Here is a 17,548-nt window from a genome sequence, read left to right on the forward strand (position 1 = left end):
GACTGTCCACGTAGGACAAAATAATCCACCAATCAGAAGTTCTTTTTTTGACACGTCAGATCGGATATGTGATGCTGGGCTACGATTTTTTTTTTAAAAATGAAAGAATGTTAATGTGTTGGCCCAGCAAGCCCATCTCTGTTCCTATGGCTTCTTCTTCATGCCGTCAAAATCTGATATGCGAGAACCTCGACGTTTCCTTTTCTCTTTACTCCAGATCCTGTTTTGCTTTATTTTTTCTCTAGATCCCCTTTTGCTCGATCGAATCGTGAGACCCTTTGCTTTACCTCCCCTCTTTCCGTTTCACGATCTCATCAATCAATACGTTCCACACTTCCTTTCTCCATTTAATCTGATTTATGGATTATCTCATCCTTTCGCGTTCTGAATCCATTTATAAAACTCTTATTCCGAGTTTTATTTCGATCGAACTTGATTATCGCGATGAGTTCGAACGGAAAACTGACGTTGTCCGGTGATCTGAATTCGAAGAAACAAAGAGGCGTTGGGGCTGACTCCTTTCCCGGTGGCTCTTCGGGCATCTCAATCGGCGATCCCCATTCGAAAAAATCCAAAGGCGATGCGTCTGTCTCTTCTCCCGGTCTGAACAAACCCATCGGCGCGACGGGTGACTCTTCCGGCGTCCCCACCGGCGTATCTAATTTGAAGAAACCTAATGGTAAGAGGACCCGTGTATTTCGTTATCTTATTATAATATCGGAGGCTTTGTGATTTCTCAGACAATGATAACGATCATACATATTCTGCAGGTCCGATAGTTGAAAGGGCGAAGTCAGTTGTATCCTCCGGCGTTAGGGGCAAAGCCGCTGTCTCCTCTGACGTCAGGGGTAAAGCTATTGTCTCCGTCAATGTTAGGGAAGTGATGTTCTTCAAAGATGTGAATTTCGGTCCTCATGAAGGCGAGGTGAGGTTTCGGTTGATCCACTTTTGGGAAGCTCGAAATGTTCTGACGAAGCTTCTTTTCGGTCTCGAGATGCTTCTCATCGACGAAGAGGTATAAACCGAGTTATTTTTTATGTTATAAGTTAATAAATTGTTTAAACTACAAGCTAAGATATCATTTTAGCTTCAAACTTATCTGTATATTCCAAGTTGATATTTTTTAGAAGCAAATATATATTGATGCACTTTTTTTAGAATTGAATATTCGTGCTTGATATTTTAATCACGTAAGCTAATTCTTTTTACTGTCTCGCTTGTGTGATTTGCTCTACATTTTTAGATTGTTATTTATATCAACAAAAACGTTTTTGAACTTACTGAATTCATATTGCCTGTTGAGTATCTTTAATATCTTTGTTCACCTTTCAAAGAATTCGTGACTTTCTTTTCTAATATAACTCTTTCATGTTGTTAACAGGGCACTGTTATACAGGGCTTCATCCCATCTGCACGGATTGAAACCTACTTGCCACACATGAAAGCGGGTGGCATTTACAGACTCAACAATTTTTTCGGGTCTAGAAATAAGACTCTGTACCGAGTAGCTGAGCCAAGTGTCGTTATCACCTTCTCATCAACATCCGCTCTCTCTGTTCTGGAGAACAGTCCGGTCTGTTTCCCTGATGACCGTTTCCGATTCCATGGATATGAAGAATTCGATGCTGCCTGCGACTTGAAAGGAGATCTCTATGGTAAGTTCTCACAATCATTCCACCTCATCATCATCTGTATACGATGATGTTTAGTTTCTTTTTGGGTTTGTCCAATCTTATATATATAGGTTTCATTGCTGCGAATATAGTATATAAAGTATTGACTTTGAATGATGTCTTTTGTAGATTATGTTGGCCACATCAAGCTTGTGAATGGGCAGGTTCTCAATGACAGTCTCGTGCTAGATGAATCTGAGATAGCTTCAACTCGCCGCATTTTGCTTCATGTTCAAACACATGAGTAAGCTAATACATATCTTCTTCTATTTTCATATATTGTTTCCCTTACCACGCGTGTTTTGGATGTTGTAGAGGCCCCGTTATAAAGCTATACCTGTGGGACAAAGCTGCTTTCGACTTCAGTGAAAAATTTAAAGCATCTGGAGGAACTGCAAAAGTTATTTTAGTCACCACGCTAAACCCGAAACGCTTTGGAGGTTTGTATATCAATTTTTATTTTATTGTTAAAGAAAATACATAGGATGGGAGTGATTCTTATCTGTGTAGTTTAGCTTTGATGAATAGAACTGCAGCCGATTGGATTTGTAGTTTAACAGCTTTGAGCGTTTGTAAAGTCTGTGAAGCATTAGGTGTTGAGTAACTCGATAGGTTCTGGGTATCATAAATTATAGATGTGCATAGTCTTCATCTTAATTTATTAAGATTTTGATCTGTATTACATCATTGGAACTGGTATAGGTGCCCTATCTCTATCTTCCATGGCCTCATCACGTGTATTCATGGACAGTGATGTCCAAGCAACCCGAGATTATCTTGCTTGGTAAGCATACTGTTTAACAAATATTCATTGTCTTCCAGAATAGTATTTATGCTTTGACATTGTCTTCAGGTTGGTCTCAAACTCGGATGTCGCCAACAGAGTTGATGCAGACGTTGTCACTAAGACTGAGACAGTGACCATAGGCGAGCTCTTTTCTTATATGAAGCAAGTAGCTGCCAAGGTAGTTTATTACCAATGGATAACACATTAACTATGATAGTCTCTGTTTCTCACTTAATTTTAAAACTTTTTTTGCAGGTTGCTTGGTTTGAGTGCATAGCGACCGTTGCTGATGTTGTGCACGGTTTAAGCTGGTATTACATAGGCTGCGGTGTGTGCCACACTAAGGCAACCAAAGGGCCTACCATCCTTATGTGTAAGAAATGTGGGAAGAGTGATATTGTCGGTGTTCCACAGTAAGTGAACCAAATTTGCCTATACTCATTCTTTTAAAGGATTCATTATTAATCTGCTAACTGCACAGGTTTCTGGCCAAGATCTCTGTGTACGATAAGAGTGACCAGGCGTTTTTTTTTCTCCTTGGTGATGCTGGTCACGAGTTAACTGGAAAGAAAGCTTCTGAATTGGTTGAGAGCTATTTTGAGGTAATTACAGACCCACCATCTTTGTTTTTTGAAACTGTATTCTTACAATATAGTTAGAAATGTGTAGTGACAATTGTTTGAATGTATGTTAGGCCAATGAGAGTGTAAGAGATGATCACATAGTTCCAGTGCCTCAAGCTCTGTCTGATACCATAGGTCAGACTCGCAAGTTCATTGTGAAGGTCTCAAATCATAATTTGACTGGCAAGACCCAATCTTTGACTGTGACAAAGGTTCTCCATTCAGACGATCCAGAACTTGAAGGCGAGCTGGAGGAAGATGTGATTATCCCAGCCGCCCAGAAAACTTTGGATGATGGAGGTGCTGAGGATGATCCTTCCATGGACTCTAAGGGCGAAAAGGTGAAAAGAGCTGCTCAAAATGATGAAGCAGGTGATCCTAAACGAGCCAAATGTGGCTAGGATGTTTTAAGTGGTGGTGTTTATGGTTACTAGACATTTATGCGTTTTTACTTTTCAATTTCAAACTTCATATTTGCAACAATTGAATGTCTTTCTTGAAAACTCTTTTTGGTTAACTTATGTTATTGCTTTCTTTTTAAGTTTGGTTTTGCTCCATATATTTGTTTCGATACTCAGCTTACAAAGCATAAAATGTTTGATATATACTATATCTGAACATGCACCAAAGCCCTACAAAGGGCTAATACCATATCAACAAGTTAATGAACTGAAGCTCATGATCATATTTTTGAATTTTCTATTTCTTGCTAATCAAAATCTGTACGATAGGTTTTAAATTGAGGCGTCTTTCACATGCTGTTCTGTTCCTCTATTAATGTTCTTTTCATTGGAACCAGACATATCATCACCAATGCATTTTAGTCTGGAATAAAATTATCTTAAGCACCACAATATGAATATCAACACTTACTTAGCATAAAAGTAACACACTATCTCATCTTATGTGGTTATCGACTTTCCATATTATATTATAAATAGTTTGTAACTGTTTTCCTTATCAAAACATCGTTACAATAATAATAAAATTTAACTCATTTTAGATATGCTTATAGTATTTTTTTTTTTTTTGCAAACACTGGAACAAAGTATAGACATATTTTGAACCAAATACTATACACTAGCCAAAATCAACATAATCTAATATAACACCAACTATATAATAAATGATCTATTTATTAAAACTGCTTAAATACAAAAAAAAAAAATATACACCGTAGATTCAAGTTCAAACACAATATTTTATGTAGTCATTCAATTTATTAATACTCTTTTTTTTCCAACATAATAATACTCTTTACATACACAATATAATATACAAATATCTGTTTTCCTAATTCTAAAACATATTATGGACATGGGCTGACCCATTTACAAATCACAACAATGTAAACCATAAAAATCCAACACTCAGCTAAATCTCTGGCCAGACCCAATATAAAATGTTGATCGATTCAAATTTCTATAAATAAACATAACAATGATACTTAATTGTAATAGTTTGGTAATACATTTTAATATTTTTGATAATCTCATTGTTATTTTGTAAATTTTTATATTTTTAATCATATTTATTGTGTTCATTGCATAGTTTGATTTCCATTATAAAAATAAAGTAATGATAGGTACAAAATTGCATTAACCAAAACTGCTATATTCTAAAAAGAAGACTAATTCTTTACCTTAATATCAAGATTTTTTTCTGAACTTTCGTTTTATGAGATCATTATGAATATAAAAAAAAATATTTCGTTTGAATTTTTGTGAATATTTTCTTTAACATATATTTTAATTGAGAAATATAAAAGGGGAAAAAAGATAAACTCGAATTTTCTTAGTTTTGGAGATACATTCCTTTCAATCCAAACAAAAACATTAGAAGTTATTATTATTAAAATCGACTATCAACACACTTTTCCGCGCATCGCGCGGAGAAAGAATCTAGTATGTATAATCAAATTACTAAACTATTATCTGTCACATAATATATATTAAACATCTGAGAGCAAACTTGTATACACCGAAATACAAAAAAAAAACATAATGTTTTTCCCCCACCTTGCAGGATTTTACCAAAGCCAAACAGCATTTTGGCTTTGAGTTTGTTTCTTCCTATTGCATATGTGGCTTTTCATCTCCACAGACAAACCCCAAACCAGAAAAAAAAAAAAAAAAAGAGAAGACAAAGAAAAGAAGAGAAGAGAGGAGAAGAGAGACAAGTACGTACGTACATAAACATCCAAAGTGTAAATGTCAAGACTCAAGTTTTAGAGATACAACACGAGACTGTCGGTTGCGCTTAGCCGCCTTAACAAAGACTACTGATAGACAGGACGGTGCCCACCATGGCCGTCGAACTCTCTGCTCACCTTTCAAGCAAGCCACTGCGAAAAGAAAACAAACATTTCTTTTCCTTTAGTCAAATTTCTTAAGTAACTTTAAACTGAGAGAAGCGAGAGGGAACCTTTGATCCTTCTGAGTTCTTTACAGAGAGTGATAAAGTCTCCCCATTTCATGTGATGCCTCCTTATGAAGTGAAGGATCTGTTCGGTTGTGAACACAGACATGCTTTCTAGATACTCTCCGTTGACACCATTCTCTTTGAAAATCAGGCGGTAGCTTCCAAGGTTGATCTCCTCAAGCCAAGATCCAACGTCCTGTAAATGAACAGAACCTCCTCATCTACAATAAGCTCCATAGACATCAAGTAGAAACTAACAGACTAAAAATGTCCAAAGCAGTAGAGCAACTGAATGAACCAAGTGTGACTAATTCTACCTATCAAGACATCTTCCTAACAGGCACAGGTTTATTTTCGGTTCTCAATCAACTAATCTTCATCCAACAAGTGACAAATGCAAACATCACTGACCACACAATTGATACCTGAAAATAAAACCATTTCCAGAGTTTATCTACATCAACGAACACAAGATAGACTATAAGGCTACAAGTAAGAACCTAAACTAAATCACCACTTGAGTGTGCTCCATAAGTATAAGAAGTAAGCAATTTTCGAGCTTCCAATCAATGGTTACACCATTAAAGAAGTAAACTTTACCACAAGAGGAACCATAAGAGCAAAAATAGAAGTCTACAACAACGTTCTAAGATCTTAAGAAGAATCAATCCTGAGTAAATTGGATCCAAAGGATCATACCTGAAAGAGAGATCATAAGGAGTGAAATCAAATCAACCCAGTAAAAGGGTTGATTCAGATTCACACAAAGAGAGGATTTTTGATTGATTTGAAATACCTCAACAGTCCAGATGAAGAAATCAAGAGGCTCAGGTGGATGATCTCTGCTCATCGTCTCCTCTACACAAAAGTCCCAATACAACTCGCTCACAATCATCATAAAAACCTCAAAAACCAAAACATCAAATCCAAAAACAAAAAAGAAAGAGAGAGAGAGAGAGAGTTAGAGAATACGTACCGAGGAGACAGCTGTAAGTAAGTAAGTAAGAAAGATCCGAAATTTAAGCTTCGATTCGAGTGGAGTTTCTCTCGGACGAAACAATTTGATTCAGCGAACTTGGCACTTGCCGAAATGCGTGAGACCTTTAGGGTTTGAAGACAGAAGGAGAAGATGAGAGGTCGGGGACAAATGGGTCCCACTCAATGCAAAGTTTGCTTTCTTTTTTCTCTTTTGGCGCTTTTCTCCACGCGCCCTTACGCGCCACCGTCTCTCTCCGTACCACTTTAGTTTTTTTTTTTTTTGTCGTCGTACCACTTTAGTTATAAATGACAATTTTGTTAATCTTTAACGTGTTGTTATAATTAGCAGCAAATGACAAACGTTGCCGGTAAATAACTTTGGATTCAACAACAAGAACATTATTTGAGCATGTTGTTTAGTGCTGATTACACAGTTTAAACTAATCTAGTGAGCATTAAGATAATAAATAGCTTAGCTAATATGTCAAAAAGATGGAAGATTGTTTTGTTAACTAGAGATCACAACAAACAAAAATTAGATGTGTTATCACATGGATCAAAGTATCATTACCTAATTGTTCGTTTGTGTGTGTTGTCAAATAATTAATTAACTATCTTAAACTAGCAAAAAGTCGAGAGAGCTGCTTAGTTGATAAAGTGGCAAAGGACAGTGCTGTGTTTGCCTCTCAGGCATCTAAAGGTACCACACTTTCTCACAGAATGGAACAAAAAAATGATACAGTAAATATAAAACAAAGGAAATCATGAGCTTTTCAATCAACTTGTATTGAACTTTTTTCTTTTCTAAATAGTTTACATAATAAATTTTCAATAAACTTCAAAATTGGAGAAAAGAGTTTAATTTTTCAAAGTCATTACCAAACCCCAAAGCTGAGGATACACACGTGATCAACACTGGTCACACACACACACACTATTTAATTTTGACCTTTGGGCTTAATCATGGACCACAAAAGTTCTCTTCAAAGGTGACCTCACTCTCACTTCTCAATCTCTCCTCCCAAAAGATATCACAATCCTCTCATGTAACTTGTTATGTTCTTTTCCACTTTAGACAAAGATCCATAAACAATGGAGTCAAAAGAGAAACTCAGTGTTTTAATATAACAGTAAACTAACTACAGTCAAGACTCGTCTTCACAGGCCTCTGCAGCTGAAATCTTAGAATCAAGCTTGTTCATCAGAGACTCTGACACATGCTTGGCCACAGAGATCATGTCAAGGATAACGCTCGGGTCCAAACCAAATCCACCTCTTTTGGTTAACCCACAGATATGTCCCGTCCGGTTCACTGATATAGACACAGCTGAGCTCATCTGAGACTCCTCTTCCTCTGTTGCATCAACTATGTAATGCTCTCCCACCTGATAAAAACCAAAGACAAGCATTCTTAAGGATGTTAGTAAGCTTTACCTAAGAAGATGTGAATTAAGATATATGCTTACTTTAGTTAACGTGACTACGACTGGGACACTGGAAGTGTCGAACTGTTGATACTCTTCGTCGCTGATGTCAATCTCTGGTTGCTCATCATCCGCCACTTCAGCTGAAACTTGGACTTTTGGTAGAGCCGTGTTGGTTAAAGCAGCCTGCAGGGAAGTATTAGTCAACAAGTTGCATTTCTATTTACTCACTACCGTCACAACATCTCATGAGAAACTACTACCTTAATGGCAGCACTCAGTGCATCCAATAGATTCCCATCAGAGCTAATGACAAGGCCATCTATATAAAGGTCCCAGCAGACTCTTCCTTCTTTGATTAAAAGCGAAGATAAATTTATCCCAGCGCCTGTTACAAAAATAGAGTTGCTACACACGTTACAAGCTGAGAGTTTAACAAATGTGGAGGCTAGAATAGAAACTGCGTTAAACATGATTGCAAACCTGCTCCGCTTTTGCCACCTAGAAGACATGTTTGAAGAGCCAAAGCAAGATCAGAAGACAATTCTTCACCCCCTCTCCCCTGAATAAGAGGAAAATCACAAAGTATTAGCGGCTTAAAGATTTAACACCATAATAAAGCTGGAGACTTTGGAGCCAAAGTTATGAATATGATAACTAAAATCTCAGGTAGAACAAAGCTATGATTCCATTTGATAGATACAACACCAGGAGAAGTGCTAGATAGAAGCTCACCCCGAAGGTAGGTTCTGCTGTTGGACTGCAATCAATGAAAACGGCAACCTTTCCTTTATCGGGTTGGAGCGAACTTGGCCTCCCAATCTCAGCCTGCAGATCATTGGGTTTAACATTTTGAGCAAAACAGAAGCACTACTCATTCAACAATAACAGTGTAGAAAGAGAGAGCAATAAAGGAAGTACCTTTACACTGGCAATCACATCAGTTCCACCTATCCTAACTCTCGCTGAACCATTAGCCTTAAACCCAACAAAAGAGTAGAGAGAATAATAAGCAAAATCTATTGGACACATTACATCATGGACATGCCAGAAACAGATGAGCTCTAGGAGAGATCACATTACCTGCGGAATAACACCTGTTTTGACGTAGGTATGACGGTAAGTCAACCTCTTCCGACCATCAGTTCGAAGTTCCTGAGCAATCCCACCTTTTAGAAAGTGTTGCTCCCCAACAGAACACGCCACCATCACTACACAGACAGACATCAACAACTCAGTTTAAACAGAAAGTACCTACCTTTATACATCACAACCAAAAAGAATATAAACCCACAAATCTTAGAAGAGAGAGAGCTCTGAGTTTCCCGGCGACCGTGGCGGCAAGTTTTTATTGGTTAAGAGATAACTACCGGTAGGGTTTAAAGAGATGGCATGAAGTTAATTATTGAATCTTCTTAGGGGTAGTTTGGTCATTTACCTCTTTTTATTTCCGCACTCTTTTCTGTTTTTTTTTTTTGTTCTCCTCAATTTTCCGGGAAGAAGTGCGACCGAGCGAGGGAGCTTTGGTGCCGATGGGTCGCTCGAAACTAGCGTCTCGTCCTGCTACTGAAGACGCGAATCCTGGGTTCGTTTAAAGTTTCCATCTTTATCCCTTTTTAGCTCGAATTAATTAAGTCTAGGGTTTATCCTTCCCGAGTAAACATTTCTCTATAATCCAATTCAATTGTGTTAATTGCCATGTTTGACTAACTGAAGCGGAGTTCTAGCTTGTGGGTTCTTCAATTTCATACGTCTTTATCCTAAAGTGTTGATTTTTGGCTGTTTCAGAAAATCTAAAAGGAAAAAGTTATCCTCTGGTACTGAGAATGCACCAGGGCCTTCGATTTCGATCGGTAGGTGTATGAATTAATGTACAATCAAGCTAATGTTTCCAAAAGTTGGTACCTTTTTTATATATTTTGTGGAAAAGTTCTTATGTTATATGTCCATTGGAATGCAATATGTAGGAGGTGAAGCTGGGAATGAGAGGAAGCCTGGTCTTTACTGTTGTAACTACTGCGATAAAGATCTCTCTGGTTTGGTTCGTCTCAAATGTGCTGTTTGTGTTGACTTTGACCTTTGTGTTGAATGCTTTTATGTTGGTGTTGAGCTTAACCGTCACAAGAGCAGTCACCCGTATCGTGTGATGGTTAGCTTCCAACCTCGATAGCAGTATGTGTTGTTTTGTTTGTTTGTGTTGAATGAATCTACCCTTTTGTGTGACAGGACAATTTGTCTTTTCCGCTTGTTTCTTCTGATTGGAATGCGGATGAAGAGATACTCCTTCTTGAGGTACTCATTAAACTTTTTTCTAACAGATCTTGTTTTGTTTCTGCTTTTAATGTAATCATTAATCTATTGTTTTAGGCCATTGCTACTTACGGGTTTGGGAACTGGAAAGAAGTTGCAAACTATGTTGGCAGTAAGACACAGACCGAGTGTGTTGATCACTTCAACTCTGCTTACATGCAGTCACCTTGCTTTCCCCTTCCGGTAAGGACACATGATCTCCAGATAGTTTGACATTGTCTCGTTTATTTACTCAAAGCTCTTTGCTCTGTAGGACTTGTCTCGTACAAATGGAAAGAGCAAAGATGAGCTTCTCGCTATGAGTAAAGAGCATGCTGTGAAAAAAGGTCTGCTTGATGATTTGGGACTCGTATATTAACTGTGAAAGAAGAAAACTGCCAACTCAATTTTTGTTTGGTTGTTTACAGAATCACCTCCACTCGTGAACCTATCTCCAAAAGAAGAGCTGCCAATGTCAGTTGAAATCAAGTATGTAACAACCATTTCTCTACGTATACAATGTTGAATGGCCCTTCTCAAATACTTCTGTGTTTTGATGAGCAGGGAAGAAGCTTCAGGGAAGGATGATTCAGTAGATCAACCTTTGCCTATCTTAGCTGGAGGTATGTGAAACATCTTTATATTCTTTTATGATTTTATCTATTGCCTCTATATATGATTCTTAACCTTAAATATTATCTCTGCCATAGTTCTAAATGTAAAGTAATACTTTTTTTTGGACAGTCAAGAAGAAAGCCAATGCACCACCACAGACTCAGGACACCATCAAGTTGGAAGGTTTGTCTGTTGTGGAACAAGTTTTTATGTAAAGTTATATTTAAAAGGAAACAAAAGCTAAAGGTAGTTAATGTGCGCTTTGTGTCAGCTGCAAAACAACTATCTGAGAGGAGTGTGGGGGAGAAGAAACCGAGACTCCCCGGAGAGAAAGTTCCATTTGTAACGGAGTTATATGGCTACAACTTAAAGCGGCAAGAGTTTGAGATCGAACACGACAACGATGCTGAGCAGCTACTCTCTGACATGGAGTTTAAGGATTGTGACACGGATGCTGAGCGTGAGCAGAAGCTGCAGGTTCTTCATATTTACTCGAAAAGGTACATTTTGTGACATGTTAATCCAAATTGTTCTGTTTTGAGCCAAAGCTACAGCCAAGATCTTGCTTTTTGCTTTCTCCACAGGCTTGATGAGAGGAAACGGAGGAAGGAGTTCGTTCTGGAAAGGAACTTACTATACCCTGATCAGTTTGAGCTGAGCCTTTCAGCAGAGGAGAAACAAATCTACAACAAGTGCAAGGTCTTTGCGCGGTTCCACTCCAAAGAAGAGCACAAGGAACTGATTCAAAAAGTCATTGAGGAGCACCGGATTCTCAAAAGAATCCAGGATCTTCAGGTTTGATGCTTATGATTACAAACACAATCAGGCGGGAACTAAGTAAGGTTTTTTGGTAAAATGTTGCAGGAAGCAAGAGCTGCTGGTTGTACGACAACTACAGAAGCAAATAGATTTATAGAAGAGAAGAGAAAGAAGGAAGCTGAGGAAAATTTGGTGAGACTAAACCATGGTGGACCAGGCAGTGTAGCCGGTAAAGCACTAAAGAGTCCCAGAGGGTTACAAAGAAACTTACAGCCCTTTGGTTCTGAGTCGCTGTCAAAGGCCACGCTTCCAATAATATGTAGCTCGCTGGACAATTGGGATGTCAGTGGTCTCCTTGGGGCTGACTTACTCTCTGAGACCGTAAGTAACACTGGTGATTCTCATTCCAATTGTGATTTGTTCCCATGGTTTGAGAGATTGAAGCTGTGTGCTTTTGTGCAGGAAAAGGAGATGTGCAACGAGATGAGAATACTGCCTGCACACTATTTCAAAATGCTGGAAACCTTAACAAGCGAGATAAAGAAAGGGAAGATAAAGAAGAAGTCTGATGCTTATAGCTTCTTCAGGGTAGAGCCGAGTAAAGTAGACAGAGTGTATGATTTGCTGATTCAGAAGGGAATAGGCGAATCATCATGACTAATGAGCCCCCTATGGTTGTGTGCCTCTTTGGTTCATAATCCTAACATGTAATTCTCAAACAATGTATTAGCTATGTACATATAGGAAGTTGTGTATACAAGATGATGCTGATGTTGGCTCCATATCTTGTTCTCTGTTAGTTTTGAAAGGAATGTTTCAGATCTTGTTCTCTTGCTTTTTTTTTTTTGATTAAGCTTTTGAACTCAGTGTCCTCACTGAGACATTGCTCAAGAAAACAAGATTCTTGGGAGACAAGCAACTACTCTGAATCAGATTGTCATCCAACAACAACAAAATAAAAGAGAAGCAGCCCTGATTCGATTCTAAAACATACAACAGTTTAACCAAAAGATTGACCCAACCATCTTCTTATGGTTGCAAAGATTGCTTTCTTTGTCCCATCTTCTTCATGTTCTCTGGTAACCAAGGCTTGAAAGCACCAGGAAGAGAAATATTCTCCAAGTAAAAGAAAAACCCACGCAGCAACTCCAACCTCGCCTTATCATCACCATCCACACGCTTGTATTCTTCATCGAAATCACAGACCTTCTCGAGATAAGACTGTCCCAGCTCAGAAGTCTCATAGCTACTCTCTCTTCCCTTTCTCAGCTCTCTACATCTACTCACTGGTTTCTTCATTGATGCCTGACTAGACAACAACAACAGCTCTCCTTCATCGTATGGTTTCTCAAGAACATCTATTAGCTCCTTTCTAAACACACAACTACCAAAACTTTCATCATCTGTACTATCATCTTTCTCAAGATCAATCACTTCCTTGCTCTTGGACACCACAAAAGGTGTACTCTCTCCATCTGTGAATGGAGTATCACTAACCTCAATTACATCATCATCATCATCATCAGAAGACCAAGACTCAATCTCAACCTTTACTTTTGCTGATAGATCCTTTTCAGGGACAACGGTTGTGGGATGTTTAAAGGAGTCTACAAGCCATGTGAGGTAACTCCTGTAGTCCTTATCCACAACTTCTTCCACATTCTTCTTCCTTGTCCCTACACAAACTCTTTTGTTGCTTTGTGTCATTGAAGGCTCTGTAACTCTATGTACTCGCTTCACTTCTTTGGTTCTTACCAATGGAACATCACGTAAAGTGTCATCAACCTTTGACTCTAGAAATCTCCTAGCTTTGTTGCCTCGTTGGATGACTTCTTGGGCTCTAACCAAGGGAACATCCCATAAAGTCTCTGACATTCTCCTAGCTTTGTCGTCTCTTTGTATGACTTCTAGGGCTCTAACCAATGGAACATCCCATGAAGTTGACTCCGCCAGTTTCCTAGCTTCGTTGTCACGTTTGATGACGTCTAGGGTTCTAAGCAATGGAACATCCCATAAAGCCTCATCATCCTCTGTTGACTCTTCTGACATGTTACTAGCTAAAGGAACATCCCTTGCAGCGTCTAACTCGGCTAACTTCCTCTTAGATCTGTTTGCATCATCAGTAACCATGTTGAATCTGAGTCTACGCGTTTCAGATTCGTTACTGTCGTCTTCAAAGGGAGGGACTAAACTGTTATCATCAAGTAACAACTTGTAGTCCTCATCAATCTTGAGATCACCATCATCATCATCGTCAAGAGAAATAACTGAAACATCAGTTTCTTGAAACATGGTTGGAGTGTGATGCTTAGTAACTGCATTCACCATAAACCTTCTGCAATCATCATCATCACTATCCATTATGGAGTCTGCATTACCAACATCATCAATCACAAAGTCTTTCATCTTCAACTTCAATCAACAATCTGCTCAATCCAATAAACGAGAAAGAATAAACTCGCCGGGGAGTCAATCATAGAAGAGAAAAAACCCTAAAAAGATCTATTCAGTTGTGATTAACACCACAGATTCCTTTAGAAGTTATAAAAAAAAGGGAAGATGAGAGTAAACGTAGAATCATGCATACCGTTTGGAGAGACTATATGCTTGTGAACATGAACACAGGGAGAGATAGAGATCAGAAAGGGATAAAGAAAAAAAGGAAATAATGATATTTTAGGGCTTAATTGCATATGAGAGAGACTAATCAGTCAGAGTTGAATTGAGCTAAGGAGAATCTTGTGTTTCAGCTTATCATGATCTCCACGTCATATTTTTCCTTATTTGTTTTCTAAACATCTATTGGCTATAATACATCATGTAATTTATCAATTAAAAAGATTACTAAATTTAATAAAATAGTTTTGAAGCAACCAAGAAAATCATAATGAAGAGAGATTTTCTACTGATTTGTGTGATTGAGGGAAGCAAAAAGAAGAGCCATGCATTGGTTGAGTCATTGACAAGGCAAGTAGTAGTAGTGGTAATGAACATAGGTTGTTGTGAGGAAGTAACAGTAACCAAACTTAAATATCTTTTCAACTGTACCCCGAAAACGAGATATATTGAGTAACTAGTATTACTCTCTGTAAGGTCAATCAATGTAGCTTCAGTGGATTGGTAGTCATAAAATAAATTTATTGAATTCAAAGACTCCATTAATGGTGATCATCTCATCAGTTGATAGACCTCTGATGGAGGTGTTATTACTAGTACTATCTTTTGAGTTGCTTCCAATGTCCTAACTGCCATTTGTTTGTTTTACACTTAAGAAGATTCATGTATGCAATCTAGACAGTGCTTAGTCGGTAAATCGGATCTAAACAAAACAATTTTTTTAAAATAGATTTTTTGAAAAAAAAAGTTGGTCTAAAGTTCTAAACGTTCAAAAGATATCAGTGTAAACATCCATTTGATCAATAATTTGCGTCTAATTACCGGCTAACGATTTCTTGAACATTGCTTATTTATAACTTTTCAATGATCATTCACATTTACAAAAGCGTAGACAAATATAAGCTTCACCCAAACATAAACAACTTATTACAGATTCATGGCTTAAAACCTCACAGAATCAAACATTGGACTCAGCAACAAAACCAAACCACACTTAGTTACCTACCAATCACATTAGTAAGATTCTGGAGTGAAGAAGAAGATATCACCAAGCCTATCATTACTCGGCGAGTTCCCTCCATAAACCAACAAACCTTCCTTACCATCCCTCGACCCAGCTGCAAACGCACACCATCCTCTAGGCCCCGGATGCTCCTCTGTCCCAAACCCATCCTCCCACTTCCTCCACTCCAACGTCTCTGTATCAAGCCCATAAGCCTCAGCCGTGAAACACCCTGCTCCCATGTGTCCTAAGTCGCTAGGATCAACCTCTCCTCCGAATATCACAATCTGTTTCCCAACAACAGCAGTGGAAAACACACTTCTCGCAGACGGTTTCTCCCCCTTTGTCTCGACTTCTCTCCATTCTCCTTTAGCTATGTCGAAGCAGTGAACATCGTCCGCTTCATCTCCTGTGAATCCATACACAACCCATATCCTCCCTTCGACCACCTCTAGCCCTGGACCTCCTCTTCCTTTACATCCCTCCCCCGGAGACGGGAACTTAATCCACTTCCCATCAACAACGTTGTACGCCCAAAGATCGTTCAGACGGCCATCAACTCCGCACCCACCAAACACATACACGTTCTGAGAATCTGTAGCTATGGAGTGGTAGCTTCGGTTCTCAGGACCTGTCTCCCCTAAGGAGAGAAGCTTCCACTCGTTGGTGGAAGTGTTGAAAGAGTAAAGCTCGTTGAGCTCCTGATGATTCTCGTCCCGGCCGCCGAAGAAGTAGATGATGGGTCCTACTGCAGCCATGGCTACGCCTACTCTAGGAGGAGGAGCCTCCCCTGAAGCTTCTTGGATGGACCATGTTAAAGTGCTGAGGTCGAAGACGTGGAGGTGGTTGTCAACGGGGACACGGGGTTGGAACTCGCCGCCGAAGGCGTAGACTTTGTTGCCAACGAGGGCTATGGCGTGAGAGCTTCTTTCTCCTGGTCCGGTTCCTTTCTGTTTCAGCTGCATAAACAGAGAAGACAAAGAACACAAAGATAAACTATTCAAATAGCTATAAAAGATTAAACACTCAAACTTGTAGTTATCAATCAACAGTCTTTCCTCTTTTTTTTAATAACCGTTACGATAAGTATTAACTGAGCTCAATCACAAACAGACAAGAGTTGAGTCAGTAGTGACGAACTCATTGTCCACTTATCCAATAAGCTTAGTAATATTTTTTTTGTCATAAAACTACAAGCAAGTGAGAGTAAACAGATGGAGAAGATGACAACACAAAGATAAAGTATTCAAATGGGATTACAACCATCATCAGTAATCAAAAACTATCAACAAAGTTTTCTCCTTTCACTTATCCAAACAAAAAAAAAATCTCCTTTTGTTTGTTCTAGATCATTATTACAGTAAGTATTAAGTTAAAATCAATCAAAAAACAAAGAAGAGACCAAACATAATAATCTGACCAGTTCTGTTTACTATAACAGACTGAGGAAAGGCTACGACTTTAACCGATGAATATATATATCAATCACAAAGACAATCAAATTAAAACTAAAATGTTATAAGATTGTTGGATCGGACTATACACATCCAGTAGAAGAAGAAAGATATTTTGAGAGAACCTGAACCCATTTGCCTTCCATTGGAGTCGATGCCATCGTTGCTGCTACTGAATGATGATGATGACTTGGCAAAAGGACCAACTAGTTTTTATGTTGTTAGTGTTTGGGTTTCTCCTCTATTTAAAAGGCCCAAAGAGGAGGTGGAAAAAACGAATCTTTGTATAGTATGCGTTTACTTTAATAAAACGCCATGGAGTTGTGACAACTAACCACCCAAGAAACGGCATGCATCTTGCTGTATCCTAAGCCAAAAAAAAAGAAAAAAAAATTATTCTTCCAAACAACTTTTGGCCAAGATTTTAACACAAGAAAATGATTCTATTTCGTGCGTCCTAAAATTCAACAAACATATAAAATCATCATCAATCTTATCATAGTGGGTTGTGTATTATCTCCCTCATGTGAATAGTCTGGGCCAGGTTATATCTTAGTTGGTATTTAGTATCCCCCGCATGTGAACAGTTTGGCCTAGATTGTATTGTATCCAGTTGGTATTGCTACAGTTTTTTTTTTTAAAAAAGTGATCTGGGCTGGGCACTAGGGCCAGAGTGATTCCTCTAGAATCGGAGACAAAGGCTAGGCCGGTTGTTTAATCATGCACAAATTAAAGCGAATCCTTCAGAAGTTGAAGATCCTTGGAGTTGAAGTTAAGAAAAGAAAAGAGTTGTGTGACGATCGAGTGGAAGGCATTGCTTGTTCACAAGATGTAATTGAAGAGCAATAAAACAAACTTTTTGCTGCCAAACTCCCATATGCAACATGTCATATGGTTTGGTAGAAG

At 38.5% G+C, this 17,548-nt stretch overlaps 7 protein-coding genes across 9 annotated transcripts; 3 read left to right on the forward strand and 4 right to left on the reverse strand.

Moving 5' to 3' along the window:
- The first annotated feature begins 136 nt into the window (after window positions 1-136).
- On the forward strand, window positions 137-2,718 carry LOC111200532. Of its 2 annotated transcripts, XR_007339590.1 has the most exons (5): window positions 137-679; window positions 771-1,015; window positions 1,382-1,655; window positions 1,803-2,457; window positions 2,527-2,627. XR_007339590.1 is itself a non-coding variant. In XM_048780055.1 (4 exons), exons 1-4 carry the CDS (start codon window positions 445-447, stop codon window positions 1,919-1,921), a joined length of 873 nt encoding a protein of 290 aa, XP_048636012.1. In that variant the 5' UTR covers window positions 137-444; the 3' UTR covers window positions 1,922-2,718. The 2 variants fall into 2 exon arrangements, 1 of the variants encoding a protein (XP_048636012.1); XM_048780055.1 differs by having other exon boundaries at window positions 1,803-2,718.
- LOC125608706 lies at window positions 2,396-3,484 on the forward strand. The gene is made up of 5 exons (XM_048779164.1): window positions 2,396-2,457; window positions 2,527-2,638; window positions 2,716-2,873; window positions 2,942-3,062; window positions 3,155-3,484. The coding sequence occupies exons 1-5, from the start codon at window positions 2,396-2,398 to the stop codon at window positions 3,482-3,484; spliced, it is 783 nt and encodes a 260-aa protein (XP_048635121.1).
- A 1,518-nt stretch (window positions 3,485-5,002) lies between these two features.
- Window positions 5,003-6,755, reverse strand: LOC106452876. Of its 2 annotated transcripts, XM_013895058.3 has the most exons (4): window positions 6,481-6,755; window positions 6,301-6,362; window positions 5,508-5,700; window positions 5,003-5,427 (listed from the first exon to the last, which is right to left on the reverse strand). In XM_013895058.3, the coding sequence occupies exons 2-4, from the start codon at window positions 6,352-6,354 to the stop codon at window positions 5,297-5,299; spliced, it is 378 nt and encodes a 125-aa protein (XP_013750512.1). In that variant the 5' UTR covers window positions 6,355-6,362; window positions 6,481-6,755; the 3' UTR covers window positions 5,003-5,296. The 2 variants fall into 2 exon arrangements, with proteins under 2 accessions (XP_013750512.1, XP_022575637.2); XM_022719916.2 differs by lacking the exon at window positions 6,481-6,755 and having other exon boundaries at window positions 6,301-6,399.
- A 584-nt stretch (window positions 6,756-7,339) lies between these two features.
- LOC106452880 (exosome complex component RRP42-like) lies at window positions 7,340-9,201 on the reverse strand. The gene is made up of 7 exons (XM_048780056.1): window positions 8,990-9,201; window positions 8,828-8,884; window positions 8,642-8,734; window positions 8,390-8,468; window positions 8,170-8,294; window positions 7,949-8,092; window positions 7,340-7,867 (listed from the first exon to the last, which is right to left on the reverse strand). The coding sequence occupies exons 1-7, from the start codon at window positions 9,131-9,133 to the stop codon at window positions 7,628-7,630; spliced, it is 882 nt and encodes a 293-aa protein (XP_048636013.1). The 5' UTR covers window positions 9,134-9,201; the 3' UTR covers window positions 7,340-7,627.
- A 163-nt stretch (window positions 9,202-9,364) lies between these two features.
- Window positions 9,365-12,394, forward strand: LOC106452877 (transcriptional adapter ADA2a-like). The gene is made up of 13 exons (XM_013895060.3): window positions 9,365-9,491; window positions 9,695-9,759; window positions 9,874-10,055; window positions 10,133-10,198; window positions 10,274-10,399; window positions 10,470-10,542; window positions 10,624-10,684; window positions 10,760-10,818; window positions 10,940-10,993; window positions 11,082-11,310; window positions 11,395-11,605; window positions 11,675-11,950; window positions 12,032-12,394. The coding sequence occupies exons 1-13, from the start codon at window positions 9,439-9,441 to the stop codon at window positions 12,224-12,226; spliced, it is 1,650 nt and encodes a 549-aa protein (XP_013750514.2). The 5' UTR covers window positions 9,365-9,438; the 3' UTR covers window positions 12,227-12,394.
- On the reverse strand, window positions 12,152-14,797 carry LOC106452878. The gene is made up of 2 exons (XM_013895061.3): window positions 14,157-14,797; window positions 12,152-13,995 (listed from the first exon to the last, which is right to left on the reverse strand). Exon 2 carries the CDS (start codon window positions 13,973-13,975, stop codon window positions 12,599-12,601), a length of 1,377 nt encoding a protein of 458 aa, XP_013750515.2. The 5' UTR covers window positions 13,976-13,995; window positions 14,157-14,797; the 3' UTR covers window positions 12,152-12,598.
- Window positions 14,798-15,017: 220 nt separating this feature from the next.
- On the reverse strand, window positions 15,018-16,982 carry LOC106452879 (nitrile-specifier protein 5). Its single transcript, XM_013895062.3, has 2 exons — window positions 16,768-16,982; window positions 15,018-16,147 (listed from the first exon to the last, which is right to left on the reverse strand). The coding sequence occupies exons 1-2, from the start codon at window positions 16,801-16,803 to the stop codon at window positions 15,200-15,202; spliced, it is 984 nt and encodes a 327-aa protein (XP_013750516.2). The 5' UTR covers window positions 16,804-16,982; the 3' UTR covers window positions 15,018-15,199.
- Between the last annotated feature and the right edge of the window lie 566 nt (window positions 16,983-17,548).

This window comes from Brassica napus, chromosome A5 (assembly GCF_020379485.1).
Source record: "Brassica napus cultivar Da-Ae chromosome A5, Da-Ae, whole genome shotgun sequence".
Taxonomy (NCBI): domain Eukaryota; kingdom Viridiplantae; phylum Streptophyta; class Magnoliopsida; order Brassicales; family Brassicaceae; genus Brassica; species Brassica napus.